The sequence below is a fragment of the Phyllostomus discolor genome, chromosome 12 (genome assembly GCF_004126475.2).
Source record: "Phyllostomus discolor isolate MPI-MPIP mPhyDis1 chromosome 12, mPhyDis1.pri.v3, whole genome shotgun sequence".
NCBI classification, from domain to species: Eukaryota; Metazoa; Chordata; class Mammalia; order Chiroptera; family Phyllostomidae; genus Phyllostomus; species Phyllostomus discolor.
In genome coordinates this window covers 16,698,775-16,720,654 of record NC_040914.2, presented here as the reverse complement: position 1 = coordinate 16,720,654, position 21,880 = coordinate 16,698,775, and the positions used below count along the sequence as shown (strand labels likewise).

The 21,880-nt window shown below is 54.6% G+C and overlaps 1 protein-coding gene across 2 annotated transcripts; it reads left to right on the top strand.

Annotated features, from left to right (window-relative positions):
• Positions 1 to 10,708: 10,708 nt before the first annotated feature.
• Positions 10,709 to 19,507, top strand: CKM (creatine kinase, M-type). Of its 2 annotated transcripts, none has more exons than XM_028530027.2 (8): positions 10,709 to 10,804; positions 12,999 to 13,209; positions 13,935 to 14,089; positions 14,555 to 14,687; positions 16,429 to 16,600; positions 17,661 to 17,784; positions 18,264 to 18,453; positions 18,969 to 19,507. In XM_028530027.2, the coding sequence occupies exons 2-8, from the start codon at positions 13,017 to 13,019 to the stop codon at positions 19,145 to 19,147; spliced, it is 1,146 nt and encodes a 381-aa protein (XP_028385828.1). In that variant the 5' UTR covers positions 10,709 to 10,804; positions 12,999 to 13,016; the 3' UTR covers positions 19,148 to 19,507. The 2 variants fall into 2 exon arrangements, with proteins under 2 accessions (XP_028385828.1, XP_035868966.1); XM_036013073.1 differs by having other exon boundaries at positions 10,753 to 10,805; positions 12,991 to 13,209.
• Positions 19,508 to 21,880: the final 2,373 nt, after the last annotated feature.

Below are 21,880 nucleotides of genomic sequence, written 5' to 3'. Positions count from 1 at the left end.
TCCCTTTCTATATGTGTGTGTTTGTCACACTGTCCTTAGTGTCATACATCACACTCGAGCCCCATAAACAGTCAAACACAATCACACAAGGTCAAGAGCCACCTGACAGTTACAACCAGTATTCACACAATTCTGCCGACACATACAACCACCCACAGCCTCAGGCAGCTGAGCCCCATGCTCCAGACACAGCTTCGCCTGCACCACCCACAGCCCGACAGACGACCCTAGTACCAGCTACAGGGACCCACATAGCCAAACAGTACCAGGGCTGTTAGCTGGATGCACACCGGCTCCCACATTCACATGGCCCCCAGTCAGTGAGGGCCCCCGCACACACTCAGCCCTGTGTGCACAACCCCAGGGCTGACAGTGACAGTCACACCCTACATGACCATCCTGTTGCACACGCTGCCACCTCCCTGCCACTCACCCCACCTTACAGGGAGAGAGACAACCACAGCCACGCCACCTCTTGGTCACACTCACACCTACCTATTCCACAGCTCAGGTCCCTCCCATACACATAGCCACACACTCACACATGATCACAAACACACAATCAGAGGGGGCCCACATTTCCACATTATTCACACAGTCCCTTGGGGGTCACACGGACAGTCCGTCTCCCCTTCACACCCATACCCACAGCCTGACATCTTTGCACCCGAGTTTCCCACGCCATCACACACATCCCTCAGCTTCGTGCACCATCTCATACACACGCACACACTATCTCCATCATGTTCAGCCACCTGAAGCGCTCAACTTACTTCTGCCCAGCCCCGTGCACCCCGGCTTCCCGTCAGCCGTCATAAGGGCCCCCTCCCTCCCCCGAAGCTCCGCCCTCGCTCCTGTTTACTTGAGCACCGGGGAGGGGGCGCGGCCCCATCTGGGCCTCCGGAGCCGGGGAAGCCCCAGGGCGGGGCGGGGGCGGTCCAGAGGCCCCCCGGGCCGGTCCCCGATGCCAAGCCAGCGGTCCCAGCGGTGCGCCAGGCCCAGCCCTCACCCTCCGCCCCTGCCTCCATCCTTGAGGTCCTCGGGACCCCCGACCCGTTCACCCGGCGTCCACCTGACCGCGGCCGGTTCTGGGACTCACTCTGCTGCGTTGTGCCTGGCGGCGCCCCGAAAGCCACGCACGCTCCGCCGCTCCCAGCTGTGCCCCGCGTTCCGGGCCGTGGGCGGGTCCTCGGAGAGGCCGGGCGGTCAGGCGCTCCGCCCCTCGCAGGTGAGGCTGGCCCCGCCCACCGCCCGGGGAAAGTTTAGGCCGGCGGCCAGAGCCCAGAGGGAATTTCAACACCTCGAATGCAGAGCCCGGATCTGCCAGCGCACGTCGAGTCAGGTGGAGTCTCGCGTGCGTGAAGCCTGGAAACCTGCGCCTCAGCGACCTAGAACCTTAAGGACTCGGAATCTGGGAAACTTTGGATCCCACACCCATGGCCTTCTTGCGGTTTCATCCTTTGGGCCTTGGCCTTGGCTGTGCCTCCTGCTTGGACCTCTCTTCTCACAGATCTCATTATTTGTCTGGTTTCTTCTCAAAGGCCGCTTCCTCCGAGAGGCCTTCCCTGACTGCCCCTTCTAAATGACACCTTCCCACCAAAACACTACCTCATTTCCCTTTTTGATTTGGTTCACAAAATTTTCAGGGCCTAAAATTATTTTATGTAATATATTACGTTATTATGTCACACCACATTATTGGCGAGGGAATGTAATGGCTAAAATTTAGGCTCTGGGTTCAAATTTCATTTGAGCACTTATTGGCTATGCAGGCCTTGGACAAATAACAACCTCTCTGTGCCTCAGTTTTCCTAATCTATAAAATGGAGATAGTCAAAGACTGTGAAGATCGAATGCGTTAATAAAAAGATAGGAAGCACTTAGCAAATATTAACTACCGATTGCATATTATTATTTCGTTTTACATATATTTTAATCTGATTGTATATTATATTATCGGTTCACCCTCTACTAGAATGACAACTCTTGAGGGCAGGGCTCTGCATGGTCAGTACTGTATCTTTAGTGCTAATACAGAGCTGGCGCAAAGTAGGTGCTCACTAAATATTTGTTGAGTGACTGGCTGACTGAATCAAGTCCTAGAAAACTAAATTGGCCCAAACTGGGCTCACGGGTTCTCGCATCACAGAATTTGGTTCAACGTGAGCTTTTCCGAAATCCTGAAGTACCCTAGTCTCTGCACTACAAAATACATCCAGCAGAGGGCGCTACTGTCCCGTGCACCAGACCGCCAGAAGCTCCCCATCTGTTTTCCAAACTCCAGTGCAAAAGCTCCCTGTTCTGAGCAGCTTTCTCTGACACCCACAGACTTCAGGAGACGCTCCTTCCGGGTTCCTGCCGCCTCCTGGACTCCCACATCCCAGCCCCGCCCACCGTAGATCATGGTCTCCCACACTGGACTCACTATTGTGTCCGCAGTGCTACCCAACACAGGCAGAACACAGAGAAGGCCCTCGGGAGAGTGGGTGTTGATTGAATGATAGAAAATAAAACTCAAATTCACGCTCTAAATTCTCCCGATTATTTTGAGAGAACAGAATAGATGGGGGAAGCTGAGCCCCCACCCCCAACTCAGGACAGTGGATGAGTTCTGGATCTGCCACCTGCTTACTAGGAGGCCTTGCAGGGGCTGCAGGCAGGCGGCCCAGGTGCTAATCCCTGCTTCGACATTTGCTGGCTGGGCGGCCCTGGAGCCAGGAACTAACCGTCTCTGGGCTTCGGGCTCCTGGTGTGCACCACAGGACTCACAAGGGTAACCTACTCTGGGGGACTGTCCTGGGGATTAACAGGTAATCTCCTAAAAGGTCCAGGGCAGAATCGCCCCAGAAGACACAATGTGTGGGAGGGAATCAGGGCCAGGAAACATGTGAGTTCAAATCCTCCTGTTGCCATTTCCTTTCCATGTAACCTGGGGTAGGTGGTGATTTTCTGACACCTTCTTTCCTCATCTCTAAAACTGGGAGGATCACACTCGTTATATTGCAGAGAACATTAAAGGACACAAAGGTTGAAATAAAATAGTAATTAAGGGGACTGTTCCTTTAGGCGGGCCCCGTCTGTGCCAAGTACTTTTGCACCCAGCGAGGGCTGGAGTGTCCTGAGATCTTCTTACCCAGGATGGGCCTGTGCCAAGTCTTGTAACTCTTAATCCTCCCATGAGCCTGTGAGGTGCTATGATTGTCCCCATTTCACAGGAGATGAGGCACACACAGGTCAAGGGACCTGTCCAAGAGGACACGACTGAGGCATGGCAAAGCCCCTGAAGCCACACAACTACCCCCCGAAGTAGGCACTATGATCGGCCCCATAGAAAGAGGGAGAGCCCTGGCTGGCATAGCTTAGTGGATTGAGCACGGGCTGTGAATCAAAGTGTCACAGGTTTGATTCCCAGTCAGGGAACATGCCTGGGTTGCAGGCCATGACCCCCAGCAACCACACATTGATGTTTCTCTCTTTCTCTTTCTCCCTCCCTTCCCTCTCTAAAAATAAATAAATAAAATCTTAAAAAAAAAAAAAAGAAAAAGAAAGAAGGAGAAACTGAGGCTCAGACAGGAGAAATCCCTTGCCCAAGACCACAGCCAAGAAGGCACTCAGTAAAACCCTATCCAATCACTCCAGGCCTTAGTTTACCAGGTCATAAAAATAGGCAGATGGGTTGTAAGCTTTTCTATTTTTACCTCTTGTCTACGATTTTTAAAAGCTCCCCCCCACACTTTTTTTTAATCCTCACCAGAGGACATTTTTTTTTTTTCATTGCTTTTAGAGACAGGAAGGGAGCCCTGGCTGGTGTGGCTCAGTAGATTGAGTTCTGGGCTGCAAAGCAAAGGGTCGCTGGTTCGATTCCCAGTCAGGGCACATGCCTGGGTTGCCAGCCAGGTCCCCAGTAGGAGGCACGAGGGAGGCAAACACACATTGATGTTTCTCTCCTTATCTTTCTCCGTCCCTTCCCATTTCTCTAAAACAAAGTAAATAAAGTCTTTAAAAAGAGAGAAGAAAGGGGAGGGAGAGAAAAGAGACATCAATTGGGGATGAAATCTGTAACCTGGGCATGAGCCCTGACCAGGAATCAAACCCTCGAACTTTTGGTATACAGGACAATGCTCCAACCGACTGAGCCATACCAGCCAAGGTTCCCTGTCCTTTTTTTAATTTACAAAGCAGTGCTCTGTCAGAAACAGATGATCACAGGGAACAAAAGACTGTAGAGTGAAAAGCCTTTGTAACCCTTGAGCCCCAGACACCCCTCCCAGAAGCAAACACATTACTACTCTTGGACATTCTCCCAGAGACACGCCAGGGATATAAATTGTGTGTGGATGTATGAGTGAGAGCGCCCCCTTATGAAAGGGGGCGCTCCATCTTACCTATGGGTAGGATGAAAACCATCTTACCCATAGAGGTAGACTGAGGGATAGCCTTGACTTTGGGTGTGTCATACGACTCGCTCTAGATAATAGCTGAAGGGCACAAGTGACAGGCACGCTCCAAGCTTTGCACATTTCCTTTCGAGTCCGTGCATAGGCCTGAGAAAGGCTTCCCTGTGTGGCTGTGCTCCCCTCGGCCCACACTGCACGTCGCCTGCATATCGTTAACAGATGAACAGGCATGTTCCAAATCGTGTGAGTTTATTTGAGCAAACACAGGTTCGAATCGGGCAGCATCCAACCTGGCAGGTAGGAGGCAGCTCCGAGGAGCCATACAAAATGAACGGCTTACAGACAGAAGGAGTGGGAACAAGCAACTTACTCTAGGTGGAAAAGCAGCTTAGTTATTGCAAAGTCACTTTGCTTTAAAAGATAGCAGGAGCCCTGGCTGGGTGGCTCAGTTGGTTGGAGCAGCATCCCAATTACACTAAGGTTGCGAGTCTGATCCTCAGCCAGGGCACGCAGGAGAATCCATGAATGAATGAATGCACAGATAAGTGGAACCACAAATCAAGGTTTCTCTCACTCTCCTCTTCCCCTCTCTCTCAAATCAATGTTTTTAAAAAGATTTTTAAATTTATTTTTAGAGAGGGTAAGGGAGTAAGAGGGAGAGAAACATCAATGTGTGGTTGCCTCTCATGCCCACTGGGGTCCTGGCCCACAATCCAGGCATGTGCCCTGACTGGGAATCGAACTGGTGACCCTTTGCTTTTCAGGCCAGTACTCAATCCACTGAGCCGCACCAGCCAGAGCTTAAATCAATACTTTTATTTTATTTTATTTTTTTATTTTTAGAGAAAGGGAAAGGGAGGGACAGAGGGAGAAAAACATCAATCGGTTGCCTCTTGCACACCCCCAGTTGCAACCCAGGCATGTGCCCTGACTGGGAATTGAACTGCTGACCTTTCAGTTTGCAGGACAATGCCCAACCCACTGAGCCACACCAGCTGGGGCATTAAAAAAAAATGGCCGGAGGCCCTGGCCTGGTGCCTCAGTGGGTTGGAGTGACGTCCCTGCTCCAAAAGTTCGTGGGTTCCACGTCCCCCGTCGGTCCACCTACTGGAGGCAACCGATCGATGTTTCCGTCTCTCAGAAATCAATAAAAACATATTCTCAGGCGAGGATTAAGAAAAGGAACAAAAAGATGGCAGGAGTGTCAGGCAGATGACCTAACTAGTGTCAAGCAGAAGATTCCTGATTGCCTGGTTGCAGAATCCACTTCTGGGATAACCGAAACTGTCATTAAGTCTTAGTGACATGCGGCTTAGCATAAGTCCATTTTGTGCCTATGGTGGTCTTCTTCTTCCTCTTCTTCTTCTTTTTTTAAGAGAGATGGGAAGGGAGGGAGAAAGAGACGAAGAGAAACACCGAAGTGGGAGATCATCATCAGTTGCCTTTTGTAGGCATTCAAATGGGGGATTGAACCTGCAACCCAGGCATGTGTCCTGATGGGGAATTGAACCTGAGACCTTTCGGTTTGCAGGATGATGCCCAACCAACTGAGCCACACCGGTCAGGGCCTGTTGTCTTGCTTTTAACAGCATGAAACAGAGCTTCCCAGCTGAGCTCAGCCCGGACCAGCCAATTCTCATCTGGCTCACATCCATTTTAAAGCTACTGCATTTTGAGATGCTGTGTTGCACAGGATTTTTTGTGGCAATAGGTATATACTTATTTTTCCCACTTAGCAGTGTATCTTGGTGTTACAGCCTGAATATTTGTGTCCCCCCCCCCCACACACAAAATTCACAACTTGAAACCTTAACCCCCAAAAATAGGTATTAGAAGGTGGGGCCTCTGGTAGGTGATTAGGCCATTGACAGTGGAGCCCTCGTGAGTGGGATTAGTGCTCTTGTGTCCCTTCCACCACATGAGGACACAAAAAGTCTGCAGTCCTGTGAAGGGCCTCACCTGACTGCACTGGTGCCTTGACCTTGGACTTCAGGCCTCAGAGCTGGGAGAAACAGTTTCTATCATTTATACGCTGCTCACTCTGGGCTACAGAAGCCCCAAAGAACTAAGACACTGGGCAATTGTCCCAAAGTAGTGCATATAGATTAGTTTTATCCTTTTTGACAGCTGCATATTATTCCCTTAGGTGATGGCTCATCTTTTATCCATTAATAAGAAGATTTTTAAAAAGCCATTCACAAGACAAAGAATAAACAAAAATATACATTATAAAGTATTTAGAAGTAACCAACAATCAAAGTACATGCCCTGACAGGTGTGCATCCATTGGTGGGGCGTCATCCTGCAAGCGAAGGGTCGCTGGTTTGATTCCTGCTCAGGGCACATGACTGGGTTGCAGGTTCCGTCCCTGGTCAGGGGCGTGTGATGGATGTTTCTCTCTCACATCGATGTTTCCCTCCCTCTCCTCCTCCCTCCCTTCCCCTCTCTCTAAAACTAAATAAATAAAATCTTAAAAAAACATGTTAAAGAACAGTCTATTGCTGCATGTTATAATATGAATGAATCTCAACAAATGTTGATCAAGAGAAATCAGACCAAAGAGCCATATGGCATCCTGTACGGTTTTATTTATATGATGTTCAATCACAGGCAAAGCAAATGCATGGTGTTAAAAGGCAGGATAGTGGTTCCTTTGGAAAAAGAGAGGGACATTGATTAGGAGGGAGAGTAACAGATCTTGTTGGGGTGCTGGAGATATTCTCTACCTTGATCTTGGTGGTGGTTATTCAGGCGTACACACATATAAAATTCATTTGTCTGAAGGTTATGGCACTTTGGTGAATAGTTATACCTCAATAAAAAAGTAACTAACTTTAAGAAACTAAAACATACATCAGTGTGACCACCCATTTACCCAAAATATAACATTTTCAATGTAAATAAATTTGAGCCCTGGCTGGTGTGGCTCAGTGGATTGAGCACCAGACTGTGAACCAAAGGGTCGCAGGTTTGATTTTAGTCAGGGCACATGCCTGTGTTGCAGGCCAGGTCACCAGTTGGGAGCGTGCGAGAGGCAACCACACATTGATGTTTCTCTCCTTTTCTTTCTCCTCCCCTTCCCCTTTCTGTAAAAATAAAATCTTAAAAATAAATAAATAAATAAATAAATAATACATTTGAAATAGCAGAATGGAAAACCAACACAACAAAACAAAGAACTGAGATGCAACTACAGCAGCACCCCGAGGACAATGTACAGCTAAACCGACAAGGATGGATTTGGAGGAATGGGGCTGGACAGGAGTGGAGTCGTGAAAGACTCTGCTATTGGCCTGTCTGCCCCACCCCCACCCCACCCCCACAGGAGCCTGTCAGTTCCTCCCAGGGCTGCAGCAGGCCCAGCCTTCCTCTCCAGGAGCAAGAAGGAGTGGGCAGGTCCTCAACCCTCTGGCTCTGAGGCTGGCTTTGATGTATGGACTACCAGGATTGGAGGAGGAATCTTGGAGGTGGTGAGAAGAGCATTCTGGGGGCCATGGGGGTGGAATGCTGCCTACTGGAGTGTCTGAATGTGGCAGCCGCATCCTCAGGGGAGAGATCGGAACGGGGGAGGTGGTAGGAACCAGAGAGGGTTTGGGAGTGGGTTAGCGCGGCAGTGCCAGGGCCTTGGGGTGAAGGGAAGCGTGCAGGCTCTGGAAGTCCAGAACACTGACTGTGACCTTGAGCAACGTCCTTGTCGTTTGCAGCCTCCTCCATCCTCTGCAAGGTGGGGCTTCAGCTCGAAGAGGCAGGATCAGGGAGGGGTTATGAAAACTAGCTCAGGGACCGGCTGTCTTGCAGCCTGGTTCTGCTACTTCTCAGCTATGTGACTTTGGGCAAATGACTTGGCCTCTCTGGGCTTCACATTCCTGATTTGTGACATTTGCAGTACCCACTCTGTAGAACTGTTGGGGAACTAGATTGATCAATACACACGAAGTGCTCAGAACCTGCAGCCAGGCTGCTGGGGAAGTAGGTACAAATTACTGGGTCCTGGCCACCTGGAGAAGGACTCTGGGTGGACGATAGAGCCTGACCTTTCGGAGAGGCCTCAACATTACTTTCCCCAAAGCCCGAGTCCACTCTCCGCTGCACTGGGCCAGTTTGCCTCCCAGCTGTGTGACCTTGGGCAAGTCACTTAACCTCTCTGAGCCTTATGAGGGGACCATTACTGCAGCGAATTCTGGGACACTCTGGGAGTTTCTAACATGTCTGGCTTCTCCAACGGGAACCATCATAGGGCAGGGACCTCTCCAAACATAACAGAGGCTTCTGATGCTGTGTGGCCAAAAAGACTGTCAAATGTCTCCACGAAGGACTGTTAGGGGCCCAGGGAGGCTGGGCTGTGCCACCCACCAGTTGTGTGACACACTGGATCCCTTCTCTCCCCTGCTCACAACTTCCGTGGCTCACATACCTCTCACCTCTGACCTCTCATGGTGAGATGAGAATGCCTCTGCAGCCCCCAGTGCCCCACAGACCTGCTCCCGCCCCCTCTCCAGCCTCCTGTTCCTCCTCCCACTCTCCCTCTGCCCATCCACTCCAGCCCTGCAGCCCCCCCCCTGACGCTCCAAGAAGCCAAGCCACTCCCACCTCAGGGCCTTTGCACCTGCTGTCTGCCTTCTGGATTTCCCGCGAGGCTCTCCCCCTCCCCTTTGGGTCTCTGCCCTCATGTCACCTCCCCAGAGAGGCTTCACCTCTCCCCAGAGAGGCCCCTGCTGTGCCGTCACGTGTCCCTTACCCTCTTTCACTTTCCTCCAAAGCCCTATTGCCCCTGACGTGACAACGTATATTGACTTGGTCGCTGTCACCTCATGAGGGCAGGGGTTTGGGCTGTTTTCTGCTGTGCCCTCCGTAAGGGCTCAGTAAACGTGAAACTGACAAATGCCTAACGATTCCCGATAAACGCATAACCGATTCCCCTCGGGGCCTCAGCTTCCCTAACCAGGAGGGAGGCCTCTGCCACCTTGACCTTGCCCGGAAGGGACAGGTGGATGGACAGATCAGTATCTGGGCCCTAAGGAAAAGTTTTCTAAGCTCCCCACCAGGAATCTGGGGAGGGGCGGAGAGGACCCCCTTTCCCTAGTTCAGTCCCCACCTGCCTGGGAAGAAATGAGGGCGATCCGAGAAAAGGGAGAAACCCCAGAGGGAAGGGAACGTTCTCTTCCCTGCCATCTCGGGCCCCCGCCCCGCGCCCGCCCCACCGCAATCGTGGCTCCTTCCAGGCGGAGGAGCACCTTCCTCTGCGCCTCCCCCTCGCACAGACTCCCCTCCTCAGTCCTTGAGGTCCAATCGCAGCCGAGGTGCCAAGAGCTCGTGCTCCGCCCAGGTCTTCGGAGACGGGGGCTAGGGGGCGGGGGGCGCTTTAACCCCGAATCGCCGCTCCCCGCCCTTCCTCAGGGGGTGAAAACAGCCTCCCGGCTGCCGCTGCCCTTGTAAGGAGGCGAGGCCCGGGGACACCCGAGATGCCTGGTTATAATTAACCGGGACACGTGGCGACCCCACCCCCTAACACCTGCCCCCGCGGCCCACCCCCCTCCATAACCAGGGCCCCGGGTCTGGGCCTTAGCAGAGGCAGCGAAACGCATGCTAAAAATAAACTCCCGTCCTGGGCGAGTCCTTCCCTGTCCCCTCCACGGCGGAAATCTCCTTGCGTCACTGTCACCGGCAGGGCCAGAGTGGGAGGGCGATCACGGCCTCCAACCCTGGCCTTGAGTTTGAACCTCAATTCAGCAGAGCCTCAGTTTCCACCGCCCCGCCCCCACCCAAGGAGTAAACTACATCTCAGCGCAGGCTTCCGGGGGCTGCCTCCAGTTCTGACCTTGGCCTTGGCATATGCTCCCTATAGTTGGGTGACAGTGGGCAAATCACACAGCCTTTCTGGAAAACCGGATACCGGGCGCTCCTGGGGCCCCTGCAAGTTTTCCCCGGGGGGAGGGGGGGCAGGGCTCACCACCTGCCGGTTTGCCCCGGTCAAGGCCACTGGGGGCTGCGGAGAGGCCTGGACACGGAAGGGGGCTGGTGGCCTTGCCGAGGGCCAGGGGAAGATGTCTTCTACGTGCCTGGGCCCATTCCTGCAACTGTCCTGTGTCCCTGGCTGGGGGCCAGCTGTTCCCGCCAACCCGACTCAGCACTTGGTCAGGGGACCGGCTTGGTGGGGCTGCCCTGGGGCGGCCCATAGAAGGCTATGGGGCTGGGCGCAAGGCACGCCTGGGTTCGGAGTGGGCACGGTGCCCAGCCAGCGAGGTGAGAGGCTCAGCTGCCCTCCAGCCCCCCTCTCTGGAGGCAGCCCCTCCCAGCCAATAGCACAGCCCAGGCCCCACCTATATAAGGCCGGGGCTGCAGGCTCTTCCTTTGGGTCAGCGTTGCCTCCCCGGTGCAGACAGCCCCTTTCAGCGCAGCCCAGACAGGTACCGCCCTCGGGGCCATCGGGTGGGGTCGGGAGCGGGCGCTCCCGTGGGTGCCGGAGACCAGCCTGGCTGTGCAAAGGGGCTTTCGTGTCTGCTGCCACACCCTCCTGCACGCAGGCGCGTCAGTGTGTGGGAAGGTTGTCCTTCCGTCTAGGAGTGCCCCCCCAACCTGTGAGCCCCCAGCCCCTGCTGGGACCTGTGGTCTCTGCGGCACAGGGTCCAGGGGAGGGACCTGGAGACCAGAGGAGCCCTGACAGCTGCCAGCTGCCCCCGCTGCGAGGGGCTGCCGGCCTGGCTCGAATTTATGAGGGTCTGTCTCTAGAACCGGGCGCCACAGCTGTGGGGGTGTCTCTGTGTCACCTGTCAGGGCCTGTGAGAGCTGGCACTCTTGGGGTCTTTGCATGTGTGGTCCTGTGGGTCCCTGTTGCGTCTCACAACAGTGCGACCTTGTGTCCGCCTGTCTGTCTGTGGCTCCTGCGTGGGTGCCTGCATCCTGGGTGTGTCCCTGAGCTTGAAGGTGTGTGTGTGGCTGTTTGTGGTGATGTGTGTGTGTGTGTGTGTCTGGGGCTATTTTTGCTTGCGTCTCCTGGGCTCACCCACCCCGTCTCAGTGTCCTCTCCCGGCACGTCCCTAGCAGGGATGGGGGGGTACACCCGGGGAAGGGGGGTTTCTGGGCAGGAAGCCCTTGAGCCCCGCGGAGGCCGCTGCCTGTCCTCCCGACCGCCCCAGCCCACCTGTCTCCGGCCTGCTGACTTGGTGCAAGCCGAGCCCCTGGAATGTGGGGCGTGCGGAGGGAGCGTGGCAGCTGGGTTGGGGGGGAGGGAGGTGTTTGCCAGACTCTAAAAATAATCTCCCACACTGGGCAGCAGCTCCGAACGTCTTTTATGGCCTCCCAGCCCCCTGGCCTGATGCCTCAGCCAGCAGCTTACCCTGGTCCCAGCCTTCCCACCCTCCTACCTGCTTCCCTTCCCTGGAGATGGGGGGAGCGCCCTATGTCGACCATCACTGCCGCAAGGTCCTTCTTTTCTGAGGCTCTTGAACAAAAGTAATAACAATAATAGCAGCCGCCACCCCCCCACCCCCCAGGTATGACTCTACGCCAGGGCTTGTGCTCAGCCAGCCACGTGCCCGAACTGAAAGAATCCTCCCAGCCACCCTATGGGGAGGCTCAGTTCACAGGTGACAGAGGCTCACAGAGGCTGAGCAACTGGCCTGGGGTAACACAGCAGTGGGGAATGGCATGGGTGGGATTTGGACCCAGTTCCATTAACCCCAGAGGCTGAACTTTTCTTGCCAACGGAGCCCTGAGGGAAAGTCGTCAGAGCACAGAGGTGGGCGCAGCCACCCAGCCCTCCCTTCTGCCCTGCCCCTCCGCCCTTGACTGGGCCCCCCAGACATTGAGCCTTCTCTGCTCACACTCCTTCCCAGCAACACCCTCCACCTGCTCACCAGCTCCCCACACAGACCCTGAAAACAGCGACAACAGCAATAATAACAGCTGGGCAAAATCAGCTCACTGCCTGGTGGGCACCAGTCCCCAGTGTTTCAACCCTCCCGACATCCCTGCGGGGCGAGTGCCAGTATGATGACCCCCATTTTACAGAGGAGTCATCTGAGGCCCAGAGAGGCCAAGCAGCTTGCTTGAGGTCACAAAGCTTGCTGGAAGTGGCAGAGCTGGGATTCAAACCCAGGCTACCTGATTCTAGAAGATACATTCCTTTTTTTTTTTTTTTTTAGATTTTATTTATTTATTTATTTATTTATTTATTTATTTATAGAGGGGAAGGGAGGGAGAAGGAGAGGAAGAGAAACAACAATGTGTGGTTGCCTCCCTCGTGCACGCCCCCTACTGGGGGCCTAACCTGCAACCCAGGCATGTGCCCTGACTGGGAATTGAACCGGTGACCCTTTGGTTTGCAGGCCAACGCTCAGTCCACTGAGCCACACCTGCCAGGGCCAGAATGTACATGCTTATCCATGCCATGATTACTACTACAACCCAACGTGCCAGAGCTGGGATTCTGACCCAAGACTCCTGATGCACCCTGTAAAAACGCAGGGGCTCAGATAGGGGACCCTCCTGCTTCCAGTTACCCATCACGGGAGTCAGGGCTGGCCCTTGGGCTGGCCTGTCTGAAAGCCTCGCTGACCTCCGCTACAGGCAGCTAACCTCCCCTCCTCCGCTTCCCACCAGTCCCGCCACGCCGCCACCATGCCGTTCGGGAACACCCACAACAAGTTCAAGCTGAACTACAAGCCGGAGGAGGAGTACCCCGACCTCACCAAGCACAACAACCACATGGCCAAGGTGCTGACCCCTGACCTCTACAAGAAGCTGCGGGACAAGGAGACTCCCTCTGGTTTCACACTGGATGACGTCATCCAGACGGGTGTGGACAACCCAGGTAGGTCTTCCCGGTGGTGCGTCACAGGGACTAGAAGGGGGTGCGGCTCAGGCCTGGATCCCACCTTCCCAAGCCTCAGCTTCCTCACCTGCGAACGGGCCACCGTGCTGGAACAGCACAGGAACCCAAGCTCATACGGTGCCAGAGCGGCGCCCAGTGCGGGGTGAGCGCGCGGACTTGGCGGGTGTCACTGGAGCTTCGGTCCCTGCTGCAAGGACACCCGCCAGGGCAAGTGGACCTGGCCACAGCGGTGCAGCGTCCAGCCTTAGCCTGCAGCCCCGTCTCCTGATGCAGGAGAAGGGCCCTCTGTCCCCGGGCCGCGTTTCCCCACCTGGGAAGTAAGAGGGTCTTGCAGGTCTCTTACTGTCTGGAAGCTGACCGTCTAAGGTCCTGACCAGTTCTAGGTGAGGTTTCTATGATTTGGGGGCTCTGAAGTGGTAATATTTTCAGTATTAGTAACTGGCCGCCAGAGACTCTCCCTTCTCTTTTGCCCTGCCCCCAGTAGTCTCCGCCCCCCAGGCCAGCCTGACCCCTCCCAACCTTCCCTCTGGTTTCACCACCCCTGTCAGTTCTGACCCCAAGGTCTTGAATGTGCGCCTACTAAGACACACGCGCATGCACATGTACACACACATACACGTGTGTGGCACACAGTCTACATGTACCCAGGAGGCCAGGCCTTCCTTGGTGAGCACAAGCACCTCTAACCTCACCTGACCCCCCAGGTCACCCCTTCATCATGACCGTGGGCTGTGTGGCCGGGGATGAGGAGTCCTACGAGGTGTTCAAGGACCTCTTCGACCCCATCATCCAGGACCGGCACGGGGGCTACAAACCCACTGACAAGCACAAGACCGACCTCAACCACGAGAACCTCAAGGTTGGCTGCCCCAGGGGAGGGGAGGAGCGGGGGAGAGAGGGCAGAGGGGTGGGAGGAGAGAGGGAAAGGGACTGAGGTGGGAAGGGCACTCAGAGATGCAGAGGTTAAACAGAGATGCAGAGAAACACAGGAAGAGGGACAGAGCAGATGGATAGGAGACGGCGGGACAGGAGAGGGGAGGGAGGGTGGAAGAGAGAGAGAAGCAGGTGCAGAACAGACCTGTAGAAAGGGAGAAACAGGGTGGACAGAGTCAGAGTTGGGAGGAGAGACAGTCAGAGATGGGGGAGAAAGAGGTATGAAGGAAAATACAGGGGCAGAGGAGGTGGGGGAGGGGCAGAGATGGAGGGAGAGGTCGCTGGGAGGGAGGGAGGTGGGGAGACAGGCTGGTGGGGACGGAGGAGCCGCGGGAAGCAGCAGAGAGCCAGAGGGAACCGGGAGGCCCTGACACCCCCCCCTGCCCTCCAGGGCGGAGACGACCTGGACCCCAACTATGTGTTCAGCAGCCGCGTCCGCACCGGCCGGAGCATCAAGGGCTACACGCTGCCCCCACACTGCTCCCGCGGCGAGCGCCGGGCCGTGGAGAAGCTCTCTGTGGAAGGTGAGAGCCCCCACACCACCCGCTGCCAGGGTCACCCAGCTCTGGCTCTGCTCCTTCCTGGGTGCGTCTCTGGGCCCCCTCAGATCCCTGTGTTTCTAAAACTCGGACATGGCCTGGTGAATCCTGGGTGCCTGGTGGGTGCAGCTGGTGGTATGCCTCCTGGTGGAGGTCTTGGGGGGCAGCCGCCCAGCCTTGAGATGCCCCGAGGAAATCCAGGCAGACGCCTGATTGCACCAGGGTCCTCACATCCACCCAGCCAGCCAGCCAGCCAGCCAGCAAACACTTGTGGTTGATCTGGTCCTGCATGGGGAGCTGGGGCTCCCGTGATGAATAACACAGACAATGTCACTGCTGCCTGGAGCTGTCAGCCTGGTGGGGAGGCGAGAGGAAACACAGAAGCCAGCAAAAGAATAAGATAATTCCAAAATGCCCTGAAGCCAAGAAACAATGGGTGTGGCAGAGAGCGACTGGATATATGGAGCTGGGGAAGGGGGAGCTACCTAAAGGAGAAGTTGAGACCTGAGTGATAAGAAGGAGCCTTCCAGCGGGTGGAAGAGCAGGTGCAAAGACCCTGAGGTGGGGAGGAAGCGCAGGGAAACCACCGTGGCCGGAGCTGAGTGAGCGAGGAGATGAGCTCAGAGGGGCGGTCAGGTTGGGCAGAGCCTCGTGGGCTGTCAAGAGGGCTTGGCTTTGATTCCGAGGGAGGCGGAAGGCGTGGGAGGGTGTGAGCGGAGGAAGGACAGGTTCAGATTTACGCGGAGCCCTCTGGCTGCTGGGTGGGGAACGGAGTGTGGGCAGAGGTGGGAGCAGAGAAGCCTCGAGGGTCCACCCCAGCAGTCCAGGTGGAGGGCGAGGGGTAGCAATGGGATGGGGAGAGAGAGTATGTTTTGGAGGTGAAAACGTCAGAACTCATGGCATTCTGATCAATGTTTAGCAACAACAACAACAAAACAGCCCTGATTTGCAGCACCTGCCCATTTCCGTGGTGCAAATGCTCCCACCACGGCTGATCCTAAGCTATGACGTGACATCGTACAGAACTGGGGCGAGATGCACAGCAGCACAGAACGCTGTAACATCCCCACCACACAGCTCTGATAGGCGACGATGACTTCAAGGGCACAGATAATAGTAAATATAGTAGAATAATTAGGAATGATAGTTTTGAGCATTTATTACCTTCATTTTTAATAGAATTTAATTTGTAAGATCACATAAATATTTTGTAATAATATAGTATGTGGTATATGATATATAACACTTAGTATACAATACAAATAATGTTTAAAATGTATATAAATAAGTATGAATTATATAAATACATATATACAAATATGTACATAACATACATTTACTACACATATGAATACATACAAATACTATATATACTATATTATGATAACTTTTACTGGTGGCCCCCACACTTTTGAGACAGACTCTGTGCCTTGCTGGCCGAGAGGAGCGGGCACCAGCCCACAGATGCTCGCAGGTGGACTGGATGTGAGGGGAGGGAGGGGAGAATCATGTTTTCTTAAGCACGTGAGGTGGCCTGGGCACACAGGGGAGGAGCACGTTTGAGGGGGCATGAATCTGGGTTTGGACACCCTATTCAGGCACCTTTAGGACGTACACGGGGCCACAGCACAAAGCCCTTAGGGGCAGCAGTGCGGGGCCCCTGGGGCCTCCACAGCCTGCTTGAGGGGGACCAGGCTGCTGACCCCTCCTTCGCATGGCCTCCCAGCCCTCAACAGCCTGACAGGCGAGTTCAAGGGGAAGTACTACCCTCTGAAGAGCATGACAGAACAGGAGCAGCAGCAGCTCATCGACGACCACTTCCTGTTTGACAAGCCCGTATCCCCACTGCTGCTGGCCTCAGGCATGGCCCGGGACTGGCCCGACGCCCGAGGCATCTGGTGAGACCCCTGTCACACGGCCTCCCCTCCCTCCAGCCTCTTCCAGTCCCCCCACGATCCTCCTCACTCCTCCACCAAAGGCAAGACCACAGTATGTTTCTGAGAACCAGAATGGGATCTCGCCCTCCATCCTGGCCAGCCCCGTGTGGTCTGTGTGACACATTTTGGGAAACTTGGACCCGGGTGGTGTAGGTTAGGAACTTAGACTTGAATGAGAGTGTCTGGGTTCAAATCCCAGTGCTGCCACTTACTAGCCTTGTGTCCTTGGGCACGTTAGTTAACATTTCCCCGCCCCAGTTTCCCCATCTGTAAAGCAGAGGTCACAGTAATCCATAGCTGTGGGATTCTTGTGAGGACCAGTGAGTTCATATATGTAAATCACAGAAAACAGCGCCTCCTGTATAGTAAGTTCTCAGTACTTCTTGGCCATTAGTATGATCTTTCTTACTAACTACGGTCACTAGTGGGGCTTTCTATAAATCTTTGAACCCCTGATTCTGATAGTCAAAGATTTAAAAAGGTTGGTTGAACCTGAATTTCAGGTGACTTATTGAGTGTAGGTTCCAAGATTTACAGATAGGATGATTCTAAGATTTCAAGATTTTAATATTTTTAGGTTCTAAAGTTTCACTAACCTCAGATCCTGTGATAACTATGGTTTCAAACATTTCCACATTGGAAAGTTTTATGATTCTAAGACCCTGTTTCTGAGATGTAACAATGTGACAGGAAGATTCTCTGGTCCAGAGACAAGATGTAAGATTTCCAATATATATCAGTCTTGACTCCAAGCTTCTGACTCTGAGATTCTAAGAGTCTGTAATTTAATGTTGTTCAAAGACCGAGACCCTAAAAGTCCTTGTTCCCAAGGCTCCAGATTTCACAGATCCTGTGCCGTTAGTCTACAGGTGTAAGCTTTTGCGATTCTGAGGAAGAAGATGCCACAACCTCATGCCCCTCAGCCCGCTGCCCTCTAGCGGTGGGTATTTGTTTGTGAGAGGGCAGGAAATGGGGTTCCCGTGGAGCTGATTCCTTCCTCTCTTGCTGCACCCCACCCTAGGCATAATGACAACAAGACCTTCTTGGTGTGGGTGAACGAGGAGGATCATCTCCGCGTCATCTCCATGCAGAAGGGGGGCAACATGAAGGAGGTTTTCCGCCGCTTTTGCGTGGGGCTGCAGAAGGTGGGCGCCTGCCCTGGCGACTGACTTCTGACTCCACCCTAAACGCCCCACCCACTTCCCAAGGCCACGCCCCTAGGAACATGGCCCCTCCTACACATTCCCAACTGCTTTCCAGGGTCACGCCCCTTGCCAACCAGGCTCCTTCCAATACTGCCCAAGACCCACCCCCTCAGGCAAATGCAACTCGCTTTCCAAGGCCCCGCCTCCTGGGGAACTCCGTTCCACCCCTACATTAAGCCCCGCCCCTAAGGACCCGAAACGTTCTCGAGCTCCGTCCTCTCGGAATCCTGCTCAGAATCCTGCAGACTTCCGTGTTGTCGGTCCCTTCCTTTCAGAACGTCATCCCTCCCTGTCTCCCCGCTGCGCCCCCTCAGAACCCCGCCCCCACCCACATCCTTCGAACTCCGTCCGGGTTTGGGGTGTACTTGGGGGCGCCCACTGACGCTGACTTGACTCCTGGTCCTCTCGTCCTACCTCAGATTGAGGAGATCTTCAAGAAAGCCGGCCACCCCTTCATGTGGAACGAGCATCTGGGCTACGTGCTCACCTGCCCATCCAACCTGGGCACCGGGCTGCGTGGGGGCGTACACGTAAAGTTGGCACACCTGAGCAAGCACCCCAAATTCGAGGAGATCCTAAACCGTCTGCGCCTGCAGAAGCGGGGCACAGGTGCGGCCCGCCTCCCCGCTCACGGCATCGGGGGCGGGCCTTTTGCGGTGGCGGGGAAGTGGGGTATTCCCGCCAGTTCTGGGGTGGGCAAGGGTGCCCTCTGCGAGCCTCAGTGCCTTCCTCTGCAAATGGACATCAAAACGCCTTATCTCGTAGGAGTCAATATGATATCATTATGGTTATAAAATACACATTGTGTATGCCCCCCCAGAGGCCTCAGTTTACCCAACGCTAAACGGGAAGACAGTCAGGATTAGACCCCAGGTAGCCCGGGGCCCCAGAGCTCACTCTCACCCACCATGCTACATTTTCGTGTTGGGTGGTGGAGGGGTGAGGTAACTAAAGCCGGAGATGTGGGCTGGCGAAAGGCCTGTTAGGGGGCTCTGCGTGCCCGTAACGTGTGACTCAGTAAGCACTTATTGCACGCGGCTGTCCCGTTGGCACGGGCGTGGCGTCCAGGGCGCCGCTCCTGCACCTCTGCTCCCTCTTCATGCCCCTGCTTTCTGCTCCCGCAGGTGGCGTGGACACAGCTGCCGTGGGCTCAGTCTTCGACGTGTCCAATGCCGACCGTCTGGGCTCATCCGAGGTAGCGCAGGTGCAGCTGGTGGTGGACGGCGTGAAGCTCATGGTGGAGATGGAGAAGAAGCTGGAAAAGGGCCAGTCCATCGACGACATGATCCCCGCCCAGAAGTAGACTCCCAGCCTGCCCGCCGCCAACTGCTGGAGCCCCAGCCGAAGGGAAGGCCCGGCCCAATGGAGACACGCCCCTTCACCCCTTGTCCCGCCCCTTTCCCCGGGAGGCCGGCCTGTGCTGGCTCCATCAACCTGGGGCCCTATCCACCCTTCTTGGCGGTCCAATTCCAACCGGAGTTCCAACCAGTGGGCTCCATCCTCTGGGTTCTGGCCAATGAAAAACCTCCCTTACACCCTCCTCTCCTTTCCCCAGAGCCTCGCACACCAGCAGCAGTTCTGGCTAAGGGAGAGTGCCCTGTGTATCTGGAGCTCGCGCTTTTTTTCCATTTAAAGCAACAAGTAAAAGCAATGGTGGCCTTAACTTTGTGTGTGATAGTTACTGAAGGGGGAGGAGGCATGTTGGTAATTGGCCACTGTCTGACCTTGAGGTGGCCTGCCCTCTCCAGGCAAGTACTAGGCACGTTTTATCCCATCTCTAAAATGAGGCAAAGTTAGGATACAGAGTGTAACCCAAAATTATAAGGCTCGATGGGGAATCTGAAACCCAGAGAGGTGTGGTCCAGTGTCAGATACCCAAGCCCGGGCCCTTCCCAACCTCGGCTCCTGATCACACATGCTCAGATCTCAAACAGAGTCCACGTGAGGGAGAAACGCTGGCCAGAAGGGCAGGCCGAGACTTGAATTTGGCCCACAGGCTTTCAGTCTGAGAGCTCCTATGTGTTTCACCACATGTACCTCACTATGCTATCCACTGGCCTTCTGTGAGGTCTGACTTCATCCCTCTGTAGCTGCTTCCAGACTTTTCAGCCGCATTTGCTTTGCTCAAGAAACTGCCGGTAGTTCCCACATCTTCTAAAAAGCATCCCTGTTATTTGCGACTCTTCAAGGTCAAACTGTGATGCATACCATGTGCTGAGGCTCATCTTTCCCCACATTCCTCTGTGTGCTCTCTGGCTCCTTACACCCTGCAATTCCCACCTCGATGTCTTTGCTCAGGCTGTTTCCTCCCCCAGACAGGGGCTTGGGGCGGAGCATCCCAGGGAAGCCTTTTGGGAGAGTCTGGTCCCAGAAGGGAGCAGGAAGGGGACATTGAGGCCCAGAAATTACCCAAGAATTCCAAGAGATTACTGAAATAGGAAGGTTAGGAGAGACCCAAAGGTCTAATCATGCAGGACCTGTCAGAGGCCAGGACGTCCTTTACAATATTGTTCCCAACTGAAGATTCCCCTCTTTAACCCCAGCTCCACCCCCAGAGGCCACACAGACCACAGACACTGCAGTGGGGGACAGGTGGAGCCAAGTCCGCAGCCGAAGCCACTGTGCCCACCCAGCCCACTTTGAACCTCAAACCTTAAATCCGCGCCTCCTCTTTCCACCTTTGGTGCTGCCTCTACCTCTTCCCTACTCTTCCGAGCTGTCTCCTTCCCTCATTTCACAGCACAAACCTGTCCCTGCCTCTCCCTTGCTCACAAACTCGCCATGGCTCCCCAGTGCCTTTGGAAGAAGGTCCAGGCCCCTCCCCACAACCTTCGAGGCCCTGCCAACACCTCCAGCCTCCTGTCTCACCCTGAATCAGATGCCACTTGCTGAAGGACATGTACTCTCTCTTGCTTCCCAACCACTCAATTGTATGTGCTGCTCCCTCACCTAGAAGCCAGACACCATATCCCCCCTGCCCCCTGCCCAGCTAGCAGCTCCTTGGAGCTGCTCCCTAACCCTAACCCTCCCTGGCTAGGGCAGGCTCCCCTTTTGGACTCCCCCATACCAGCCCTGTCCAGTCTGGATCTGCACTGAGGACACAGCTGCCCCTTCGCTGGACTGTGAGCCCTGAGGGGTGGGCTGGGGCTGCCTTTGTCACCAGTGTGTGCCCAGCACAGGGCTGGATCCTCCTGAGCCATGCACCACCCCAACCCACTCTTTCTTCTGCCCACTCAACCATAAACACTTTGCAGCTGCTCCCTACTCTGGCCTCTGTGGCAAGGCGGCAGTTCTCCTCTATCCCAGCCCCTGGATTTCTCAACACTGATCACGTTCAATCTCTACCCCTCTTCATTTCTCACGTCTTTCCTATCAGCCTCATGAGAAACACAAGGGTTGACTCTACCAAGCACCAGAGCAACTGAGGCAGTTAAAGCTCTTCTCTCCATACAACCTTCCATGGCTCCTCAGTGCCCTGGGATATTAAGCCAGTTTGTTCACTTTGGCCCACAAGGTCATGGGTGAACAAGACCTGCCTCCCTGTCCTCAACTGCTCAAGTTTATTGAGCTCCCATGTCCCTGCTGTTCAGGACTCCCTCAACTTATGGGGAACCACCCTCCAAGTCCAGCTGTAGGTACAGGCCTGGCCACTTGCATCTCAGTGATTGGTTCAGAAATGGTCATATGACCAATCTGGACCAATTAGAGTCTGCCTTGGAACTTTCACTGGAAGTTGGCAATGAGGAACATCCTGCTGCAGAAACTAAGCTGGGGGAATGAAGATTGGAAGTGCTGGGGTCACTTTGCCATCAGGGAGTGTCTACTGGATAAAAATGCTGGTATGAAACATGATGAAAAGCAGCAAAGGTGAGAGGGCCTGCTGCCTGGACCCAGCCATACCTGAAGTCGGCCCCCTGGACCATTAAATAACACAACTGAGGCCCTGTCTGGTGTAGCTCAGTGGGTTGAATATGGATTGCGAACCAAAGGGCTGCCAGTTGACTCCCAGTCAGGGCACATGGCTGGGTTGCGGGCC

Bases quoted from the DNA above. Each gene is read 5' to 3' on its own strand.
- CKM (XM_028530027.2), top strand. From the start codon at position 13,017: ATGCCGTTCGGGAACACCCACAACAAGTTCAAGCTGAACTACAAGCCG. The intron at 13,210-13,934 runs GTAGGTCTTCCC...CTGACCCCCCAG, and splicing joins GACGGGTGTGGACAACCCAG to GTCACCCCTTCATCATGACC. The intron at 14,688-16,428 runs GTGAGAGCCCCC...ATGGCCTCCCAG, and splicing joins GGAGAAGCTCTCTGTGGAAG to CCCTCAACAGCCTGACAGGC.